At 66.5% G+C, this 21,315-nt stretch overlaps 2 protein-coding genes across 6 annotated transcripts in view; one reads left to right on the forward strand and one right to left on the reverse strand.

The window, feature by feature from the left end:
• The window catches only part of DOT1L (DOT1 like histone lysine methyltransferase), a 61,748-nt gene extending 45,549 nt beyond the window's left edge, over window positions 1–16,199 (forward strand). The window contains exons 14-29 of one of the 5 annotated variants that reach the window (XR_006964870.1): window positions 16–250; window positions 649–762; window positions 1,392–1,483; window positions 1,799–1,900; window positions 2,167–2,304; window positions 3,067–3,192; window positions 4,161–4,645; window positions 4,836–4,971; window positions 5,351–5,497; window positions 6,624–6,738; window positions 7,678–8,240; window positions 8,481–8,683; window positions 10,998–11,062; window positions 11,536–12,459; window positions 12,564–13,027; window positions 13,220–13,283. Coding sequence is in view for 4 of the 5 variants with exons in the window: in XM_047094621.1 (XP_046950577.1) it covers window positions 16–250; window positions 649–762; window positions 1,392–1,483; window positions 1,799–1,900; window positions 2,167–2,304; window positions 3,067–3,192; window positions 4,161–4,645; window positions 4,836–4,971; window positions 5,351–5,497; window positions 6,624–6,738; window positions 7,678–8,240; window positions 8,481–8,683; window positions 10,998–11,062; window positions 11,536–12,459; window positions 13,220–13,737 (3,963 nt within the window). In the remaining variant the exon portion in view is untranslated. Of the gene's footprint in view, window positions 1–15; window positions 251–648; window positions 763–1,391; window positions 1,484–1,798; window positions 1,901–2,166; window positions 2,305–3,066; window positions 3,193–4,160; window positions 4,646–4,835; window positions 4,972–5,350; window positions 5,498–6,623; window positions 6,739–7,677; window positions 8,241–8,480; window positions 8,684–10,997; window positions 11,063–11,535; window positions 12,460–12,563; window positions 13,193–13,219; window positions 13,773–15,252 lie in introns of those variants that run through there. The other 4 variants (XM_047094621.1, XM_047094622.1, XM_047094623.1 and 1 more) reach the window with 4 other exon arrangements.
• Window positions 16,200–18,756: 2,557 nt separating this feature from the next.
• Window positions 18,757–21,263, reverse strand: PLEKHJ1 (pleckstrin homology domain containing J1). Its single transcript, XM_047094625.1, has 6 exons — window positions 20,929–21,263; window positions 20,741–20,808; window positions 20,581–20,647; window positions 19,623–19,713; window positions 19,465–19,528; window positions 18,757–19,383 (listed from the first exon to the last, which is right to left on the reverse strand). Exons 1-6 carry the CDS (start codon window positions 21,134–21,136, stop codon window positions 19,318–19,320), a joined length of 564 nt encoding a protein of 187 aa, XP_046950581.1. The 5' UTR covers window positions 21,137–21,263; the 3' UTR covers window positions 18,757–19,317.
• Window positions 21,264–21,315: the final 52 nt, after the last annotated feature.

The raw sequence follows: 21,315 nt of genomic DNA on the forward strand, positions 1-21,315 counted from the left end.
CCCGCTGTCCGCTAGGATTCCGGTGCCGAGGAAGAGAAGGCTGGGACGACCGCCATCAAAAAGCCGTCCCCCTCCAAAGCCCGGAAGAAGAAGCTGAACAAGAAGGGGCGGAAAATGGCCGGCAGGAAGCGCGGGCGCCCCAAGAAGATGAGCGCTGCCAACCCCGAGCGCAAGCCCCGGAAGAGCCAAACTGCACTGGACCTCCTGCACGCCCCGGCCTCGTCGCAGACGGCGGCGCCCTCGCCACAGGGTGAGTCGGCCGCGAGCGGGCCCACAGCCCCCCTCACCTCTCCACCTCGGGGCTCAGGCCGCGGTGATGGCTCGTGCGCCGAGTGGCTCGGTGCCACAGATGCACTGGGGCGTCCCCCGGGCCTGTCTACGCCCGGGCGCCCCGCCCCGGAGCGGGTCCCGCCCCAGGCCTTGCCAGCATCCTGCCGACCCAGGCTCTGGTGAAGAGCTGGGATTTCTTCGGCCGCGAGGGGACGCGTCTCTGCTTCCGGAACTGCCGGGATGTCGTGTCTGCCAGCGTCCTTGGCCGACCGCGTTCGGTCGTGTCTTTACAAAGACCTGGCAGTTCCGTGGAACGGACTGGCCGGGCCCCGGGAGCGTCAGTCTGCCGCTGACGCGTGAATCTGCTTCTCCCCGCAGATGCGTACAGGTCACCTCATAGCCCCTTCTATCAGCTACCTCCCTGCGTGCAGCGGCACGCCCCCGACCGGCCGCTGCTGGCAGCCACCCCGCCCGCACTGCAGAAGCTGCTAGGTGAGCCGCGGCCTGGCCCGCAGGCCCCCACGCTGGGCGCCCCGGGCCTCAGGCTCAGTGCCGCCAGGTGGCACCTGGGCCTTGGGTCGGCCCGGCCCCCTGGTCGCCTGAGGTCGGGGCTCCACCCCAGGGCATGTGGGGCCATTTCTGGGGGGGCGTCCGTGGCTGTCTGGACTGCGGTGCTTCTGGTATCGAGGGGGCGGGGCCCAGGGTGCCGCGCGGTGCTCCCCAGAGAACAGTCCGGGCCGTATCTACGGCAGTGGGTGGGGGAGGCCCCGTCTACGCACGCGCTCACGATGCTAGGCCGGGTAGACCTGTTGCTCGTCTAAACATCAGGCAAAGGAAACCCCTTCCGTGCTTCGGGCATCGCCGGTTCCCTCGGTTCAACATCAGTAGCCCGTGTTCACCAAAAAACCGGCAGATTCAGTAACACGGCCTTGCGGGGAGGACGACACCGGGGAGCGGTGGCAGGAGCCACGAGGGGCTCCAGGGGGCACCGAGGGCCCTGGCCTGATGGCAGGAGGTGACCTCCAGCAGCCTCTGGGGACGGCGGCCACGCCCTCCCACACCGGCTTCTGAAGGGCCCCACGGGGTCACGTCTGCAGTGAAGTCATCTCGCTTCCTCCTAGAATCCTTCAAGATTCAGTACCTGCAGTTCTTGGCCTACACCAAGACCGCCCAGTACAAGGCCAGCCTTCAGCAGCTGCTGGACCAGGAGAAGGTGAGCCCTGCCCTGGGCACCCTCACGGAGCGGTTCTGCCCCCTGGGTCCCGAACGCTGCTGGGCTGTCCTGGGCCCGGAGGCATAACCCGGCAGGGGCTCCCACGCCGTAGGAGCAGTGACGGTCTCCGCAGGCCCAGTCACCTGCCCCTGCAGGGTCTGGAGAGGCTGCGGGACGTTGCTCCTCACCGAGCAGCGATGCTCTCGACCACTGAGATGGGCCAGGGGTCGTCGGCCTTCTGGGCCGGGGCATGTCCCGCCGTGGGAAGGGGCGTGGGGGGACGGGGCCTCCCGTCACCGTGCTGCGCCCCTGCAGGAGAAGAACGCCCGGCTGCTGGGGGCCGCACAGCAGCTGTTCGGCCACTGCCAGGCCCAGAAAGAGGAGATCAAGAGGCTCTTCCAGCAGAAACTGGATGAGGTAGGGGTGCCGAGACCGCATCACCGCCCTGGGCGGGCAGCGTGCGGGCCGGGGCGCGGCCCAGGGAGTGGAGATCTGGAAGGATCTTCTCCTTCCTGGGGTTTTGACCTTTCGCCTGTTCTGACGGCGGGTTCCGGAACGTGGGAGGGCTCGCGCCCCTTTCCCGGGCGGCCGCCCCCCGGCCCCCTCCTTACCGAGGCCCCACCCCTTGCCCGCCATGGCGCAGCCCCGCGCGAAAGCCCACCCGTGCTGCCGTGTGTCCACAGCTGGGGGTGAAGGCGCTGACCTACAACGACCTGATTCAGGCGCAGAAGGAGATCTCGGCCCACAACCAGCAGCTGAGGGAGCAGACCGAGCAGCTGCAGGAGGACAACAGGGAGCTGAGGAGCCAGAGCCTGCAGCTGGTGGGCGGGGGGCGGCCTCCTGGGGCACACGGGGTGGGGAGAGGGGCGGGGCGGGGGGCGGCCTCCTGGGGCACACGGGGTGGGGAGAGGGGCGGGGCGGGGGGCGGCCTCCTGGGGCACACGGGGTGGGGAGAGGGGCGGGGCGGGGGGGGGGCGGCCTGGACACGGCCATTCTGTGTGCACCCTGGACAGGCAGGACGGCAGGGTGCCCGTGGGGCCCGGCGTCCTGCCCGAGGATGGGTTTCCCAGGCCCCCCCTCACCCGACTGCAGTCCGGCTCATCCTGGGAGCACTGAGGTCCCTTCCCGGGCTCTCAAAGGACGCGGGAGCCAGCGGGGCCCGGGGCCCTGCCAAAGGCCCTGACGCTTTCGCCAGACGTGGCTTTGTAGGTGGCCCAGGCTTTCGCGTTTCTGCCACCCATGCTGGGCTCCCGAACGCGCCCCCAGGGCTAGGGCGCAGGTCTCTCGGGGCCTCGCTCCCACGGGGCCCAGGGCACGTTGCTGGACGGGCAGAGCGCCACTTCTCACGGGGCCTCCCCGTTCGGTCCTGAGGACCCTCATCTTGTCCCCCTTGGGTGTTCCTACAGGGGACCCCGGTCTCCCCCTTGGGCTGCCTTCTCAGCCTCACCTTCCCTTAGCGGGTCCCTTCTCTGGGCCTGCGGGCCCTCAGGGACGCCTGTCCGGTGTCTGCCCTGTGCCGGCCGGACCTGCGCCCGCCCCGCCCTCCCCGCGGGCTCACGACTGCGGCCTCCCCGTCCCCGCAGCTCAAGGCTCGGTGCGAGGAGTTGAAACTGGACTGGTCCACGCTGTCGCTGGAGAACCTGCTGAAGGAGAAGCAGGCCCTGAGGAGCCAGATCTCCGAGAAGCAGAGGCACTGCCTGGAGCTGCAGGTGGGGGCCCCTCTGGGCTTTGACGCATCGCGAACGCGGGAAGTGCCCCCCGCCAGCCCCCCGAAACCACCCTGCTCCCGAGGACAGGACATGGGTTGCGTTGCTGCAGTGACGGCGGCCCCCGGGGCGGGGGCGGGGCGCCGGGCTTGGCGTCCGAGGGGCCCCACTTGCTCCCGGGGCGGCTCGGGTTCCGTTAGAAACCTGGGATTCCCTCGGCGCCCCTACCCACCTGGGGGTGGGTGCCGAAGCGGCCCCCGGGGAGGGCAGTGCTCGCGCACCCCGCCGCAGAGCTTGCGCCGCTCGCTGAGGACGGTGACGTGTGCGTCCAGGTCAGCGGGGACACAGGGCGAGAAGGAAGGGGGAGCAGAGGGGCCCGCGTGTCCTCACGTTCCTCGGCTGCTGGCTGACCGGGTGACCCCACGACCAGTTGTGCTCTCTGAAGGGTTGTGGCCCAGGCGTCCCCTCCTGCTGAGCCAGCAGCACGTGGCACAGAGAAGAGGCCCGCCGACCCTGTCGGCCGGGCCGGGCCCTCTTTCCACAGACACACCAGCAGGAGGAGCTGCTGGGTGCTGACCCTTCCGCGTAGTAAAGAGCAAGGTGCTTTCCTTGCGGGGGGAAAAGAACAGAGAGGCCTCAGAGGGGGCGTCTCGTGTCCCCAGTGACCGAGAGGGAGCGCGGCGGGAGGGCTCCTCGCGGACGGAGCGCCCGTAGCCTCCTTCACAGACGGGGCCGCCCCGTCCCGTCCCCTTTCCCTCAAGCGCGCGTCGGCAGAGCTGCTCTGGACGCCCCGGAGCCTCTCGACCCGTGCGGGGTGGCCGGCGGCGCTGGCTTCTCCGTCACCCACAAAGCCGGCCCGCGTCCTTCCCGCCTTCCCGGGCCCGTCCCTCGGGTGCCTTGCCGGGCGCGGCCCGGCCGGCCGGTCCCCAGGCCGGTGGCGGCGGCAGGCCTGACCCCCCCTCCCCTTGCAGATCAGCATCGTGGAGCTGGAGAAGAGCCAGCGGCAGCAAGAGCTTCTGCAGCTCAAGTCCTGCGTGCCGCCCGACGACGCCCTGTCGGCGCACCTGCGCGGGAAAGGCGCCCTGGGCCGGGAGCCGGAGGCGGACCCCGGCCGGCTGCACCTCGACCTGGACTGCTCTAGGTTCTCCCTGCCGCACTTCAGCAGCGCCAGCCCGGAACTCTCCATGAACGGCCACGCGGCCAGCTACGAGCTCTGCGGCGCGCTGAGCCGGCCCCCGTCCAAGCAGAACACCCCCCAGTACCTGGCCTCCCCGCTGGACCAGGAGGTGGTGCCCTGCACCCCCAGCCACGGCAGCCGGCCAAGGCTCGAGAAGGTGTCTGGCCTGGCCTTGCCGGACTACACCAGGCTGTCCCCGGCCAAGCTGGTGCTGAGGCGGCACCTCAGCCAGGACCACGCGGCCGGCGGCAAGACGGCGGCCGGGGAGCTGCACCCGCGGTGAGTCTGCGCGTGGCACGCGCCAGCCTTGCTCTGGCGCCCTGGGGCCACCTTGGGGTTCTTAGGGTGAGACCCCAGAGGTTCGGAAGAGATTCGGGGCGTTTGCTGGGCCCGGGATGCCAGCTCTGGGTGCAAAACCCCGGCTCTGGCGGCTCCCCGGAGAACGAACCAGAGATGCGTCTTCTTCCAGAGCCGAGCACGCCAAGGAGAACGGCCTTCCGTACCAGAGCCCGGGCATCGCCAACGGCATCAAGCTGAGCCCTCAGGACCCCCGGCCCTCATCCCCCGTGGCCTTACAGATGACAGGGGAGAGGGGCGGCGAGAAGGTGAGGGCGGGGCGCTCGGCAGGCATCCTGAGCCAGGCATCCTGGGCCACGCCAGGCTTCGGGGGGGCCGGGGGTGAGCCTGGAAACGGTGCTGAGCCCCTGTGGGAGGCTGTTGCCCGCGGGCTCGAGGAGGAGGGCGGTGGTTTCGTTCGTGAGCAGAAGGCGGCAGGTGTGAGGGGCAGCGTGTGGGTCACGGCGTGGGGACCTGAGGTTGGGGGGAGGCGGGACCCTGAATTTCGGGAGGAGCCGTGGGGGGGGGGGTTTACTGGGACAAGGGGCCTTCTCCTGTGGCGGGAGGTCCCCGTGTCCTTCCGGTGGTGCTCGCGGCCCTGCGTTAGCGGTCAGCGGGAGCAAGGAGGGTGTGGCCGTGTGTCTGCAGGGTTTGAAGGAGCGTGCCTACGCCAGCAGCGGGGAGGCCATCACCAGCCTGCCCGTCAGCATCCCACTCAGCACCGTGCAGCCCAGCAAGCTGCCCGTCAGCATCCCTCTGGCCAGCGTGGTGCTGCCCAGCCGTGCCGAGAAAGTGGTGAGTGGACGCCGGGTGGGGAAGGCGCCGGCCACCTGCTCTCGCGGGCCCGGGCCCTCGTGCTGCAGGGGTGTGGTGTGTAGGCAGAGGGGGTCTCGTTTTATTTTTTCCCGCAAGGCCTGGTAGTTCCCCTTTGTGAGCTTGCGCGCTGGTACGTTCGGAGCGGACCGCCCTGCTCCGGGACGTTGGAACGCCCAGATTCTGGGGCTCCTCACGGTGACGTTTTCCCGTGTTTGTTTCAGGTCTGTTTTTGTAAAAGGGGGCGCGCGCGGGCGGAGAGGGACTAAAAGTCTGGATTCGGTACAGGCGTGCAGCCCGTCTCCCCTCCTGCTGGCTCACCTTTGGCCCTCCCGCCTCACGCGTGTGCCCCCGCGAGTGGCAGAAATGGCAAAGTCTCGTGTGATGCGGGCCTTTCTTTGTGTTAATTGAGATACGAGTCACGTATCTCGTGGCCCACCCACGAGGGCCCACCCACGTAGAGCATACTTTAGTGGTTTTAACACGTTCAGTTATGCAGCCGTACCCACTCACAGGTTCATTCACACAGGTGGACTCCCACCCCGCGTGGCCTCTCGTGTCGGGTTCCCTCCCTGAGCGTCGCGTGTTTGGGGTCCGTCCGCGGGGCGGCGGGGGTGGGCGCCTCGCTCCTGCTGGCGGCCGAGGGACGTGTGCGTGTGTGGAGGGCCACGCTGGCTTCTCTGTTTGTCCGAGGGTGGACGTTTGTTTCCACCTTTGGCCATTGTGGATCACGCTGCCGTGAACGTGCACGCGCAGGTTTGGTGTGGGTGGCGTCTTCGCCCCGTTCCGTAGAGGAGTGGAATCACTGATTACGTCATAGCTGCAGCCCGTCCCGTCTCTCCTTGATCCCTCCGTCGCTAGCCTGACGTTTGCCGTTAGCCACAGCTATCCTTTCGAACCCAAGTCGCCTCGTCAGAACCTTCTGGTGACTGCCCACGGTGCTCAGACCCAAGCAGGTCCCTTTCCTCCTATGTGCCGGCTCTCACCTACCTGCCGTTCTCCCCGCCTCCGGCCCTTTGCACCTCCCGTGGCTTACATCTGGGACACTCTTCTTGACCTTCACCTGCCAGCCCAGGCTCAGCTGACAGCGCGTCCTTTTTCTCCACAGAGAAGCACCCCCAGCCCCGTGCCGCAGACCCGAGAGTCCTTGTCCACACTTGAAAAGCAGATGGGCGCTAATGCACACAGCGCCGGAAGCAAAAGTCTCGCCCCAGCCCCTGCAGGTCGGTGGGCTCCTCCTGCTCCTGAGTCCCTGCCCCTGGCGCCTCCCCCGTGGCCCAGCTGGCCCACCTCCTCCCGGCCGTGGGGTCTGGGGTGTTGCATTGGGGCTGTCGTCACACAACACGACCAGCTCTAGGCGGTTGGGGGCTTCTCGTGTGGGCTTCGGCAGGGCTCGCGACCCTCGGGCCTCGGCTTCCCGACGTGAACGTGCTCGCTCTGGCTGTATTTCAGCCCGGGAGGTGGGCCTCAGCCGGTAGGTGACGTCCTCGTCAAGCTGCTGTGGGCGTTTCTAGCCCGGTGCCGGTTCTCTTTCGGGGAACGCCAGTGGTTGAGGCCGGCAGAGGCCCCACGGACTTTCTGTAGCAGCCAGGTGGCACTCCGCGGTCCGTTGGGTCTCTGCCCCCCCTGTGCGGCTCTGTGGCTGGAGAGCGCGTGGCCCGGGATGTGTGTGCCGACGATAGCGTTTACGCAGCAGGCGCCCAGACCGCTGGACCCACGGGCTGGTCTTGAGTTAGCCGGCCCCCCGTGCCGACACGTGGCCTGTAGGAAGGGAGGCCCTGCCTCCAGTTCCTGGCACAGCAGCCCCCCTAGCGCCAGGGCCGGGCCTCGGTCTGCGCGAAAGACGTTCGCGTGCTCAGGGCTTCCCCCACGCTTGGTGAGGCTCCCGGGGCGGGCCGTGAAAGGGCTCCCTGGGGGTGCCAGCGCGCATCCGGAGCTGCGGGCCCCCAGTCCAGAAGTGCCGGGAGCCCAGGGGCGCCCGGGGCTGGGCGGGCATCTCTCGCACCGCCGAGCTTGGTTCGCGGGCGCCTGTGTTCTGGTGCTCGAGGGAACCACGTGTAGGGCAGGTCCGTGGGTGCTGAGCTCCCTCACCAGCTGCGCCCGCGCGGGTCCCCTTGGCCACTCTGCGCCGGGCTCCCCTGAGAAGCTGTCTTTTCCGGCAGGCTTCTACGCGGGCTCGGTGGCCGTCAGCCCAGCCCCCCTCGCTTCCGGAGCAGATCCCGGCACCTTTGACGAGGTCCCCAGCGCAGGCGGGCTGTTTGCCAGCGTGGGGTCCTGTGGCTCCACCCCGCAGCACCCGCCCCTGCTGCCGCAGCCCCGCGGCTCTGGCGCAGCCTCGCCCGCCCACCCGCTCTGCGCCAGCCCCCGCCTGGGCGGCGCCGCCCAGGGTCCGCTCCCTGACGCCAACAAAGGGGACCTTCCTCCCGAGGCCGGCTTCTCGGACCCCGAGGGCGAAGCCAAGCGGAGGATCGTCTTCACCGTCTCGGCCGGTGGGGGCAGCACCAAGCAGTCGCCTCCCAGCAAGCCCAGCCCTCTGCCCACGGGCGGCCGTGGGGACGGCAGCCAGGGCCACGGGCAGGACAGCCGCAAGCGGGGCAGAAGGAAGCGGGCGGCGGCAGGGACCCCCGGCCTGAGCTCAGGCGTGTCGCCCAAGCGCCGGGCCCTGCCGTCCGTGGCCGGCCTCTTCACGCAGTCTTCAGGGTCCCCCCTGAACCTCAACTCCATGGTAAGGCTGGGAACGGGCGGGGGCGGGGGTGGGAGGGCATGTTCTGTGCCCAGCCCGGCCGGGGCGGCAGGGCTCCCGGAGCACAGCCAGGCCTCGGCCCCCTCGCCCCGGCACTCCCCCGGAGGGTCCGGTCTGAGATCCGGAGCGGGTCAGGGTGGGAGGGTCCCAAGCACAGCCCTGGGTGTCGGTGCTCTGGGAGCCTGTTGACGGGGTCGTGCTGTGTCTGTGCTGGTCCCTCAGGTTAGCAACATTAACCAGCCTTTGGAAATCACGGCCATTTCGTCCCCTGAGAGCCTGAAGAGCTCCCCTGTCCCCTACCAGGACAGCGACCAGCCGCCCGTCCTCAAGAAGGAGAAGCCCCTGAGCCAGACCAACGGGGCCCACTACTCCCCACTGACCTCGGACGAGGAGCAGGGCTCCGAGGATGAGCCGGGCAGCACCAGGTGAGGGGGGCCAGGCAGGGCAGCTTTCGCGGGAGGGAGGAGAGGCCCTCGTGATCCGGTGGGGCCCCTCCCAGGGCACGGCCCGGGTGAAGGACAGGCGGCGTCCGGCTGCCATTAGTTGGGGGGCACGGGGGGCACGACCCCTAGGCTGCTGTCCGCGGTCCCCCAGAGCGGCCGTCCTCGGGCGGACAGTGTCTCTGGGGTGTTGGCCTCCGCTCGGTGAGTTGCTGTCTGTGAAGGGCCCGGGCCGCCTTCCCACCCACCTGAGATTCAAGGTCCAGGGCAGGGCCGGCCACCCGGGTTTGGAGGCCCCGGCGTGGGGGCCGCTCTGTTGTTTCTCGTCCGGGGCGCAGGCGGCCACGGCAGGAAAGCGCTCGAGGAGGCCGAGCTCTGCGCTGCTGGTGAACGCTTCACCCGTGGCGTGATGGGTCACGAAGGGCTTCTCTTTTGTGCGTGGCGGTCTCACTGGCGCGGATTCCCGCAGCACGTCTCTGGAGCGCGATCTGGGGGTCGGGGGTGTGTTCAGAGTGGTGCAAACGTCGTTAGTGCCAATTGGAGGAGGTTGTTGTCACCCCGAAAACAAGCCCCCTTATCCGTCACTCCCTGCCCCCGCCCCAGCCCTGGCTCCCGCCATCCACTCTCTGTCTCCGTGGACGGGACTCCTCTGGGGACCCCCTGTGCGTGGGGTCACGCGGGACGTGCCCTTCTGTGTCCGGCTCCTGTCACCGCGCACAGTGGCCTCCGGGTCCGCCCACGCGGTGGCAGGCGGCGGGACGTCCTTCCTCCCTGGGGCTGGGTCACATTCCGGCGTGTGGGTGGACACGCCGTGTTTGTCCTTCATCCACGGAGGGACCCTGGGGTGGGTGTTGCCGCTTTTCAGTTAACGAGTACTGTGCTGCTGAGAAGTTTCACACACGTGTTTTTGTTTGAAAACGTTTTCCAAAAAAATCGCGTTTCCCGTTTACCCAGAAGTAGAATTGCTGGGTCACGCGGTGACTCTGTTTAGCTTTTTGCGGAACCTCCAGACTTTTCCACAGTGGCTGCCTCGTCTCACGTCCCCCGGCCGCGGGTGAGGGTGCCAGTTTCTCCGCGTCACTTGTTATTTTCTGGTTTTGTCATCTACCTACCTATTTACGATTTTTTTAATATTTAGAGAGAGAGAGAGGGAGAGAGAGGGAGAGCACAAGTGGGCGGAGGGGAAGAGAGAGGGAGACACAGAACCCGAAGCAGGCTCCAGGCTCCGAGCTGTCAGCACAGAGCCGGACGCGGGGCTCGAACCCGCGAACCGCGAGATCATGATTAAGCGGAAGTCGGATGCTTGACCAGCTGAGCCACCCAGGTGCCCCAACTGTTTTTTTTTTTTTTTTAACGTAGCAGCCATTCTTACGGGCACAGCGTTTCGTAGTTGTGGGTTCCTTCTCTTTCAATCACCAGTGACGGTGAGCGTTCTCTCGTGCGCTGCTTGGCCATTTGTGCGTCTTTGGAGAAACGTGCGTCCAGGTGCTCCTTGTGTGTGGCGTCGTTGGGTGGGTTTTTGTTCGACTGTCAGAGTTCTTTACGTGTTCTAGACGCCATCCTTTATCAGAGATCTGATCCTTGAACGTTTTCTTCCTTTCTCTGGGTTTTCTTTTCAGTTTCTTGCTGGTATCCATCGAAGGGCAGAGTTAGATTTTGGTCCAGCCCCATTCCTCTTTGCCTGCTTTTCTTGCCTGTGCTTTCAGTTTCTTGCCTAGGGTGATTCATTCTGTTCCTCTTCCGCGTACCTAAGTTATGTTTCTAGGAATTTTGCACTTGAGTGCTTTTGTTTTGTGTTGGGAATGTCCAACCTAGTAGTTTCCAAATCCTTTTGGAACTTTTCCTGCGTTTCTGGAGGTCATAGCATTCTTGGCATGTGCTCTGGAGATACTGACACGTAGAACATACGGATTTGGTGCTCCTGTGAGCACGTGCTACCGTAGGTCACAGGGGACACGCCGTAGATGAGGCAGCGCCTGTAGCCACAGCCGGCCCCGAGATTTGACAAAGCTTGGGAGGCAAGTTAACACCGAGATGGCCCCAGCAGGGACTTGTGGGTGTCTCTCTGTGTCGGGAGATGGCGCCCCTGTGCCTGAGCCTCGGCCCTATCGCCTGCCACTGGCGGCGTCCTGCACGGCACACGAGAGGCCTGGGAGCCACAGTTGCCTGTAAAGGGGTCTGAGGGCAGGCGGGCTGCGTGCCGCCTGCCTCCCCGCCTCCCCAGGCAGCAGCGTGCACACACGGCCCTCTGCCGTGCAAATGGATTTCAAACATCTGCCGCCTATGTTTTTCTCGATAGAATTGAGAGAAAAATTGCGACAATCTCCTTAGAAAGCAGATCTCCCCCGAAAACCTTGGAAAACGGTGAGTGACTTTCCTCCCCGTTCTGTCCTGTATCTCCCCCGGGCTGAAGGTGACTCAGCCCCAGGGCGTGGCCTGGACGCTCGGCTTCTAGAATGGTCTCTGGGCAGTGTTGAGTGCCACCTGCGTGGACAGCGGGACCTGGAAAGCCGTCCCCACGGCTGTTGGTCCCGGTGCTGCCGGGCGGCAGTCCCGTCCCCTCCTGTTTGGCCCAGGCCGGAGTCTGACTCTCTTGCTTACACGCCTGCCTCGTCCCCTCTCGCACAGGCTCTGGTGCCCGGCTCCCCTCCCGCCCCACCCTCGGCCTGCTCGGCACCACCCGGCCCCCCCCAGCAGGCCTAGTTATGGACCACGGCACGCTTCCCTTGGGTGGGAGGGGTGTCTCTGAGCCCCCGGCCCCTCAGAGGCCCAGCACCTCGTCTCCTGCCCCGCTCGGCCCCCGGAGGTGCCTCACGGGCTGCACGTCTCCTCGGCAGGTGGTGGCCTGGCTGGGAGGAAGCCGACCCCTGCCGGCGAGCCCGCCAACAGCAGCAAGTGGAAGTCTACCTTTTCGCCCATCTCCGACCTCGGCCTGGCCAAGTGCGCCGACAGCCCGCTGCAGGCCGGCTCCGCCCTGAGCCAGAACTCCCTGTTCGCTTTCCGGCCCCCCCTGGAGGAGCCCGGCTCGGCCGACGCCAAGCTGGCCGCCCACCCCAGGAAAAGCTTTCCCGGTGCCCTGTCGGGGGCAGGCGGGCTGAGCCCGAGCAGCAACCCTCCCAACGGCTTCGCCTTCAGCGGGGGCCTGGCCGCCGACCTCAGTTTACACAGCTTCAGTGATGGTGCTTCTCTCTCCCACAAGGTCCCCGAGGCGGCAGGCCTGGGCGCCCCCCTGAGCTTTCCCGCCCCCCGGGGCAAGGACAGCGCTGCAGAGCCTGGGCCCTTTGTGAACAAGAGGCAGCTGGACGGCGCGGGCGGCCCCAAGGGCAGGGAGGCAGGCGAGCCGGGCCCCCCGGCGTGCGGGCCCCCGGACAAGGCCTCGCTGGCGCACGGCAAGCCGGGCAAGGGCCGGGACCGTGAGCCTGACCTGAAGAACGGCCACAACCTCTTCATTGCGGCCGCCAACGTGCCCCCCGGGGGCCTCCTCAGTGGCCCGGGCCTCGCCACGGCGGCGTCCTCGGTGGTCAGCGCGGCCCCCTCCGCCCAGGCGCACCGCCCCTTCCTGGGCACATTTGCCCCCGGCCCGCAGTTCGCCCTGGGCCCCATGTCGCTGCAGGCCAACCTGGGCTCGTCTGTGCTGCAGTCCCTGTTTGGCTCCGTGCCGGCCGCCGGCCTGGTGCACGTCTCGTCCGCCGCAACCAGACTGACCAACTCGCACGCCATGGGCAGCTTTCCCTCCGGGGTGGCAGGCGGCGCAGTTGGAGGTAGGCGGACGCGCGTCTCTCTCGTGTGACTCTCGGGTCCTGTGGGCCGCACGCCGTCGCCGACGCCCTCCTGGACCGCCGGGTTAATGACAACTGCTTTCCAGGTTCCCTTGCAGGGCCCCCTAAGGGGCGAGAGGCTGTGCCCGTGTGTCCCCTCGGGTCCACTTTGCACCCGTCACCTCGTTCCTTTTCGTGAGCTGCAGACGCGCCTGTGGCGTGGGCAGAGCGCCCACGCGTGAGTCGGCCTGTGTCAGGTCCTCGGGCCGTGACGGTGTCCCTTGTACCTTCGGGAGAGCTGGCGCCACGACTAGGGCTTTGTCTCATCCCCGTGGAGGCCACCTGTCGAACGTGACACGGCCCATGGGTCCGGGCGGCCGCGGGGGGCCGGCGCTGGGCGAGAGCCGGCGGCCGCGGCGCCTGCCGCGTGGTGGCACCGTGTAGGGGTGGAGAGGAGCCGCGTGGCTGGGCTGGGCCGGGCCCACCGCGGGGTCCCAGCCAGCTCTGTGGTGGGCGCAGGCGGGCAGGACCCCGTCCTGCGGCTGGGAGCCCCGGGCAGGTGCGCCCGCAGGTGAGTCACACCGGCCGCCCGCGCCCCCCCTCCCCCCCCCTGCTTGCTGCTTTGCCCCCCTCCCCCCCCACCCCCCTCCCCCCGCGTCGCACGCGGAGCTGCGGCCGCTGTCTGCTTCCCGATGTCTCGCTCTCTTCGCCCGACTGGAGAGTGCCCCCCTGTTGAAGCTGAGTTTTTCTCTCCTGTTTGCAGGTGTCTTTAACCACGCGGTGCCTTCCGCCTCCGCTCATCCGTTTGGAGCCAGTTTCGGCAGCGGGGCTGCGTGTCGCAGCGCCACGCTGAGCTTAACCCCGCTGCAGGCGGTGGCCGGCGCCCCGCCCCCGCCCCCACCGGGGCAGCCTGCCCTCCCCGCGCCCCCTCCCCCTAACGCCGCCTTGCCTCCCGCCCCCGCGCTGCTCCCGGCTAACTCTGAGCCCGCGCTTCTGCAGAACCTCGCGTCCCTCCCGGCTAACCAGGCTTTCTTACCCGCCTCCTCTGCCGCCTCTCTGCAGCCTGCTAACGCCTCTCTGTCCATCAAGCTCGCCTCCCTCCCGCACAAGGCCCCCCGCCCCTCCTTCACGGTGCACCACCAGCCCCTGCCCGGGCTGGCCCTGGCCCAGGCCGCGCCCGTGATCCCACAGGCCAGCTCCACGGGGCCGTCCGCCGTGTGGGTTTCCCTTGGCATGCCGCCTCCGTATGCCGCGCGCCTTGCGGGGGTTAAGCCAAGATAAAGACCTTGCTTAGCTAGCGGTTCGTATTCTGTAAGGTAAGGCTAGAGCCCAACCAGGGGGCCCGTATGAGACCCTGAACTGTCTGTCCTTCCTTCCACAGAGAGTGGACGGGCCCGCAGGGCTCCGAGGAGGGGCCCAGGGGACCCAGGCTGTTCTGCCTCGGGTGGAGACGGTCGGTTCTGAGAGGTGCAAGGGAAAGCCAGGGAAACCGGGGCTGGCCGTGTGTACCAGCCTCCAGGACGGCTGTGCAGCCGCCACGGAGCTCGAGGGAGTGGCCGGCTCTCGCTGCCCGGCCCAGACCTTTAGGGCAAGCCCCACGGGCCCCCGGCCACAGGGGCAGCTCGGAGCTCAGCCTCGCCGTCTGTCTGCTCTCGGGCCTCCCGCAGCCTGTCTCCCCGGTGCGCTTTGTAGGTCTTAAGGAAAAGGCAGTGTGTAGACGGCCATCCAAACTTGGCGTTCGAGCCTCGGGCTCCTGAGCTGGAGCCCCCTGCCTGCGGGCCCTGGGAGCCAGTGGGTATGGGGCTGCGTGGCACCGGCCAGAGAGGAAGGGGCTGCCTAGGTCGTGGGCAGCGCTTTGTGCTGGTGGCCGCAGCACACAGCCCCTCCTGCTCGGAGGAACGCGGCCCCTGCCTCGGGGCGGTCAGTGGAGGTTCAGCGGAGGGCAGTGTAGGAAGGGCCCGTGCTTGGAAACGGGTGAGGAAGGTCTCTGTGAGGCCTGTTCGGGGAGGGTTTGCGTCCGCTCCTCTGCCGGCTGTGTGCCCGCGTTAGGAAGCCAGGCCCTGGTGCAGCTGGCGTGGCCACTTCTGGTGCTGCTTGGCGTCCCTGGGGGTGAGGGGCCTTCCAGGCGAGGACTTGAGAAAAGGAAGCCGGGCGCTGACAGGGTGCTGGGGCCGGGCCGTCCTCAACCGTCTGCCGCGTGTTTAAGTGGAAACAGACGGGAGGGGCGGGGGCCGCTGGAGTCTGATGCCCTCCCAGTCAGAGTGCAGGTCGGTAGACAGCCCGGACTGAGGTTGTGCCTCAGTCCCGTTGGAAAAGTCCAGAAGGTAGAGCAGCTTTCGCGTGTGGTGGCCTCACGCTCTCAGAGCAGGCGTTTTGTGCGGCCGAGACTGGCTTCGAAGAGGTCAGAGGTGTACGCGTGGAAGCGTCTGGGCAGCAGGCTCCGGTCCTGGCCCACAGTGGACCACTGCTGCTGTCGCACGCGGTCCCCCCCCCCCCCCGGGGGCGGGACTGTGAGCAGTGCCTGGCAGGTGGCGGCCCGGGAGGGCCTCGGCTCCAAGGCTCCTGGGGAGGAGGGCCAGGGGGTGTGGACCGGCGGGGGGGGGGGGGGGGGGGGGCGGGGCTGGGGAGGGGGCGGTCCCTGCCAGCAGAGGTGGGGCCTGCAGCGACCACAGCCTGTCTGTCTGACCGTGCGCCGCCATTTGTCTGTAGGAGGTGTGGCTCCCTGGCCTGGGGGAATGTGCGGGTCCCCCGAGCGGAACGCTAATGCTGCCTTTCCTCCCGCGCTGGTCTCCGCAGGTAACTAGGATTCTACCTCAACCGTGAGACCTATGCACGCACGGGCTGGGCCGGCGGTGCGGCAGCGGCCACGGGACGGCGGGACAGACCGAGGACAGGGGACGAGGCTCTACTGTGAATCAGCGCTGCGCACACCTGCGGGAGATGCTGGGGCCTGGCTCCAGCTCGTACTGTTGATAGTTTTAGATAAAGTATTTATCGTTTTTTAAAAAGTATAAACATTCTGACTTATTTTACTCCACCGGAGTCGTAAAGGCGACCTATTGAGAAATGTAAATACTATATATGAGAGGATCTATATAAAGACGTCCACCCGAAGGACTGGCCCGCCCGCGGACACGCTGACCGCCGGTCCCGGTGCTATCTCGACGCGGGCCTCGCTGCCGCCTCGTCCTCTTGGTGCTGACTGGAGGTTGACCAACGCCAAACCCAGGCCGTGAGGCGCCTGCCCTGTTTGTCCCCGCCGCTCTTCCTATACCAAAGGCACGGCTGTCTCCAGGCGGGGGGTGGCTCGCTCTGTTGTGACATTCCTCAGAAGAAGCCCCCTCCCCATCACTGTGAACGGCTCCCACCAGACTGTCGCCCCCCCCCCCCCCCCCCCCCCCCCCCCGGTCCTGGGATCAGCGCCTTTGGCATAGGAACGGCCGGTGGGCGTGGGAGGGCCAGGCCCTCCCCGCTCCTGCACGGAGCCCGTTCTGAGTGGTGCTCGCGAGGAAGGTCTGGTACCCGACTCCCCGCTGGCGTGGCCAGCTGGCGCGGCAAGTGCGTTTACTTTTGTGCGTCTCTGCTCGTCTGGGGCTCACGCCGCCGTCCACCAAAGCGCGTAGTAAGCTCACGGCACGTTGGCCGGTGACGTGGGGCGGGTTAGTCACGGGTGCCTGGTGTGTGTACAGAAGAGAGTCACGCTGATGAGTGACAGTATTTTATAGAGATGTGATGAAAATTTATAAATTTCATAGACTTGACTTCATTTATTTTTAGATTGTATAACGCACAGTAAACTAAAAAAGAAAAAAGTGAGGGGGAAACCTTTCTATTTATTCAAGTGCACACAGTGGCGGCCGGCCCTCAGCCCAGGACTCTGCGTCACCGCGGCTCCTGGGGCAGAGGGGACAGGCCCCGCGTCCTGCCCGTGTCTCTCTGGCCAGTTGGCATTGCTGCTCCCGGTCTCAGCCGGGCCCCTACCCCGGAGCAGCCTTGATGGTGCTTGGGAATGAATGCACTGGGGGGGGGGGGGGGGGGGGGTGGGCAGGCGACCAGGGAAAAGTCAGGAGAGTCGTTTTAGAGGTTTCCAGAGGTCGCCAGCAGGGTCCAGCATAGCAGTCTGTGACTGGTCCCGGGCCCCCCAGCTGACCAGTGCTGTGTCTCTCCACAGTCTTCAGAAGGGTGCCCCCCCCCCCGAAGCCTTCCATCCCCTGAAAGGACCAACGTCAGCCAAGGTCCTGGGAGGGGACCTGAACCCCAAGACGGGGGAGGGGTCAGAGCCCTGTCCTCAGGTGCTTGCACCCACCAAGGAACACAGGCAGCTTGCCTCTTTCTGAAGGTGGGCTGTGTGTAGGGTCTAACCTGTTGCTCAAGTAAAGGCCTTGAGCTCCTGCCTCGTCTGGTCTGGCCAGCAAGGCTGCCTCCCTCCAAGTGTGGATGTCAGGAGTCCTCTGCCTACCTGGGAGGGTCGGTGTGGTGGGCCGAGGCCAGGCCCCACTTCCTCCTCACCCCCGGGGGCGGGGCTGGAGCCAGCCTTTCTGGCGGGCGGGGCTGGAGGATGGTTTTCTGCCTCCCGCCACCTCAAGATGGCGGACCGGTCTATGCAGGGCAGGTCTGGCCACTGGCTCAGCTTTGGAAGTTGGCCGGACCCCTGGTTTCCACCAGCCAGACCCTCCCTGCGAGAGCCCTGCTTTCCTGCTTGCCCTGGGGGTGACGTCGCTGGTCCAGACCAATAGTTGAGGCAGAAGATGGTGCTCGTGATGGGTTCTTGAAATTGGCTCATCCTCCTGTAACTGGTGGTCATGGCTCCCTCCCTCTGGGCCGGTGCTCCCCGGCATGTGAAGGTGCTGTGCCTCGCCCCTGTGAACCCCAAGCCCCGGCCTCCTGGACAAGGCGGTGTCTGCTCGGCCTCTCTGAGAGGGTGCCCTCCCACCCCGTGTCAGGAGCCCAGGGCTCCCTAAAAACTACAGGGTGCGCAGCGGAGAGGTCACGGCACAAGTCCCTGGTCTAGAACAGGGCAACCCTGTACACAAACACTGCATCGCTTCGGGGGGTCCCCAGCGACGTGCCATATGCACCCTCCCGATAGAAACGGCGCACACACACGAGCGTCGGTGTCCAATCTCAGCGGCCCCGCTGTCCCTGGCGGGTTAGGCTAGGGAGTCTCCTTCCTGAGCCCCTCGGCCCTCCTGACCGCGGGACCAGTCCCCCCGTCCCCCCCGCCCCCCCCCCCCCCCCCGCCGCCAACAGCAAGGCCGGCTGTGGGAGGGAAGGCAGCGCGGCGGTGGGGCGCAAGGCCCCGGTGCCGCCGCTGACTGCGGGCATCTTCAGGGAAGTCCGGTGGGCCGCAGGGTGGCTCTGCTCAGGAAAACCCAACAAGGAAAACGGCCCCCCCGGGCAGTCGCCGTTTCTCACAGCTACAGACTGACGCGTGTGAGCCTCACGCGCCCCTCTTGATCCACACCGCTCGCTCCACAGCAGGACACGGTTCCTTTCCGGCCCCTGTCCTCCTCCCCATGGTCCAGCCACACTGGCTCGTTTTTCGTGTGTCCACCGTAATTTGTAACTCAGATGGGGCTTCGCTTTGTGTTTCTGGTAGACTGTGTTTCAGTTGGGGGTGGGTGCTGGCATGGCCTGTCCCTCCCCGGGCTGCTGCCTCGACCCTCCTCCTGTCCTAAGAGAACCCCCACGCACTCTGCATCTCCACCTCTAGGCGCTGTAATAAAATACTTTGCATTTGAACCTGGTCTGCTGGAACCATTTCTTTCTGCTTACGACAGGGTGAGGGAGAGGCATGAGGGCCAGGGGCCACACTCCCCACTCCCCAAGTGGGAGGACTGGGGCTCGCAGAAGAAGCCCCCCAAGGCAGCCGTGAGACCATGACTGTGAGCACCCATCTCAGGGAGGGCCCGGCCCGGCCCACCCGGCCTCGCCCTGCCTGTGCCTACACCTGAATAGGTCAGTGCAACCCAGCACGCTTCCCTTTTGAAGTAAAACCAACTAATTTAGGACTTTTACGTTGGCAAAATGCTTCCTGAGGTCCTGCCTGGACTCAAGGGAGGCCTGGGACCTGGAAGTGGGGTCCAGTCAGGATCACCTTAGGGTTCCTCACCCAGCCTCCCCGTCTCTCCGTGGTCTGGTTCTAGGTCTCTCCTGACCCAGGCAGGCCAGCCCTTCCTCCCGGGGAACTTAAACCTCTGGCCTGGAGAGCACTGCTGTTCCACTTAGGCCCTGCTTCCTTCTGCAGCCGGCTCAACCACCCGGCCCGCCAGCCCTCCACGTGTCCACTGCAGCACCGTCCCACGTGGAAAAGAGGTACCTTTATTTGAACAGAACAAGCACGCTGGCCTGAGTCAATGCTTGCAGCTCCCCGCCCGGAGGCGCCCAGCCAGGGCTTGCCCGTCGTCGGCAGGAGTAGAATTCACAGTGGCTCCAGGAGGCCCGGCCCCCACGCCCTTCACAGCATCGTCTAGCTTCGTACATTCAGCCCGCACAGGGAGGCAGGGCTGCACCAGCCTTGGGCGCTTCAGGCCCCAGATGGATACACCCAAGGGCTGGGCACAGCTTCTGGGAGGGGACACTCATCCCCCGGTAGCAGCATGTGGCACCAGCAGGTGCCAGACCAGTCTGGGGGGGGGGGGGGGGAGTCAGGGGGTGGGCCTGAGGCACCAGGGTGGGGGTGGGGGTGGGGGTGGGGTCACTGGGTTGTCTCTCCAACCTGCCCCCGCCCACCTCCACCAGTCTTGGGTTTCGGAAGTCTGCCGCAGCAAATCCAGGCCTGGCCAGGAGCCCCAGGGCCTGGTGAGGACGGGGAGGGCTCTTCCAGCCCCAGTAGAAAAGCTGAAAAGCCCCACCCCACACTCAGGCCTTCAAGCCACCCAGCTGGAACCTGGCCTCCTCGGAGATGCCAAACTGCTCCAGGGGGTCCTGTGCGGGTGAACAGGTGGTGTCAGCTCAGGCCCCAGAGGCCCCACTCCATCCCACCCCGGCCCCCAGCCCTCTGTGCACCTTGCCGGTCATTTTCTGGATCTCATTTCTGTAGAATATAAGGCTTCTCCGCATGAACTCGTAGCTGGGGGAGAAAGCGACGTGTGCTCACAGAGTCCTGCTCTGCCCCCGGCCCAGACCGCCCACACCCCCCCCCCCCCACCGGGCCCACACCCCACCTGGCTCGACGCAGAGCCCCCATCCACTCCTGACACTGTTCCTCGCTGCGGCACTCAAAGTGATACTTCCTCTCTGGATCCTCGATGAAGCCTGCAGGGGGAGGCAGTCCCCATCTCATTCCCCGGCTCAACCCCCCCCCCCCAACTCCCCCTCCCCCTCAGGCCTCAGCTTCCCGCGACCGCTGTCCAAAACTGTCCCTTCCTCCAGTCCAAGCCCAGGCTCAGGACTTCTCACCAGCTGTGCCCTGGATGGAATTCTGTCCCTAAAACGGTACGTTCAAGTCTAGAACCTAAACACGTGACCTTATTTGAATACACAACAGTTACCAACGTAATGACTTACTATGAGATTAGACTACAACAAAACTGGCACCAAGTCTAACAGAATTTGTGTCCTTGTCAAAAATGAAAATCTGGACACAACCAAACAAGGAGAGTAAACCACGTGAGAATGAACACAGGCTGGGGGGGACATGATTCTACAGAGAAGCGCGGGCAAGGAGCACCCTGGATCGCTGGCGACCCCCAGAAGTCAGGAAAGCATGGCAAAACGTCTTCTTAACAAGGAACCACCCCTGCACACACCCTGATCTCAGACTTCCGCCCTCCAGATCTGGGGGAGCACACGTTCCTGCCGTTTAAGCCCTTCACGTGTGGCACGGGAAACTTGTAGAAACTCCGTCTTTCCTCGCTACCAACCCGATCCCCTCAGGACCCAGGATGCTCCGCAGGGCCCAGAGGACGGCACCCGAGGGGTGCAGGGCTCCCCAGCGAGAGACAAAGTCCTAGTGGATCTGGGGCGGGCACCGCGGGGCGCTAGAATGCGGCGCCCGCCCAGCGGGAAGGCCCAGCTCGACCTTGGGCAGCCCGGGGCAGTGGACTTGATCTCGGCAGAGGCAGGCGGGGCAGGGCGGGGCTGGGGTCGCGGCCGGCCTCGTCCGCCACGCCCGACACTCACTGATGGAGAAGCCGCTGGGCTCTTCCTGGGTGACTCTGCAGTGCTCCAGCAGTAGGGCTCCGACGGGCTGCGGGAAGAGGAGGAGCAGGCGAGGGTGGGGGCGCGCCTCCGGGGGAACCCCGGCCCCCGTGCGCTCCAGGGCGCCCCCCGGGCGGCCTACCTCGGCCTCGTCCGTCCGAAAGTAGAAAAGGAAGTTGACCACCAGCTTCACCAGTCGCCGCTTCAGCACTGCGAGCACAGGGCAGGCTCGCGCGGGCTCGGTGGCCGCCCACCCCCGTCCCTCCGTCCGCCCGCCCGCCCGCCCGCCCGCGTCCCCCTGCGCCCGCCTCGGTGACCCGGCCCGCTCACCGCTGCCTTTCTTGGGGCCCCGCATGCCGAGCTCGGCCGCCAGCTCGGCAGGCTGCCGGGAGAGCGCCTGCAGCTCCTTCTCGTTGTAGCGCATGGCGCCGCCCGGACCCAAAACACGGGGCGCGGGCCGCGCCCTCCGGGCCGCCGGCCGCCCTCGCGCCAAAAAAGTCCCACAGCGCCGTCCTCCCGGAAGTACTACCGCAGCCATTGCGCTTGCGCGCTGCCCAACCACCCATCCCGTCGACCTCGGGCGCGCGGCGCGCAGGAGACGGTAAACAAAACAGACGATTGTCACATATAACTGCGCAATAAGCTGGATCCGGGGTGGGAACAGAGTAAGGTACCCTCACGACCAGTGGCGCCCTTTGCCGAAGCGGACAGAAGCAG

This window comes from Lynx rufus, unplaced genomic scaffold (genome assembly GCF_022079265.1).
Source record: "Lynx rufus isolate CCGP_SWC_20201006 ecotype Redwood Valley unplaced genomic scaffold, mLynRuf1.p SCAF_4, whole genome shotgun sequence".
NCBI lineage: Eukaryota > Metazoa > Chordata > Mammalia > Carnivora > Felidae > Lynx > Lynx rufus.

What these genes read in the sequence shown, in the direction of transcription:
- PLEKHJ1 (XM_047094625.1), bottom strand. Translation starts at nt 21,136, where the DNA reads ATGGCTGCGGTAGTACTTCCGGGAGGACGGCGCTGTGGGACTTTTTTG. An exon ending in TTCGGACGGACGAGGCCGAG is followed by an intron (nt 20,648 to 20,740) that starts GTAGGCCGCCCG and finishes CTCTTCCCGCAG; the next exon opens with CCCGTCGGAGCCCTACTGCT. An exon ending in TCCAGAAAATGACCGGCAAG is followed by an intron (nt 19,384 to 19,464) that starts GTGCACAGAGGG and finishes TCACCCGCACAG; the next exon opens with GACCCCCTGGAGCAGTTTGG.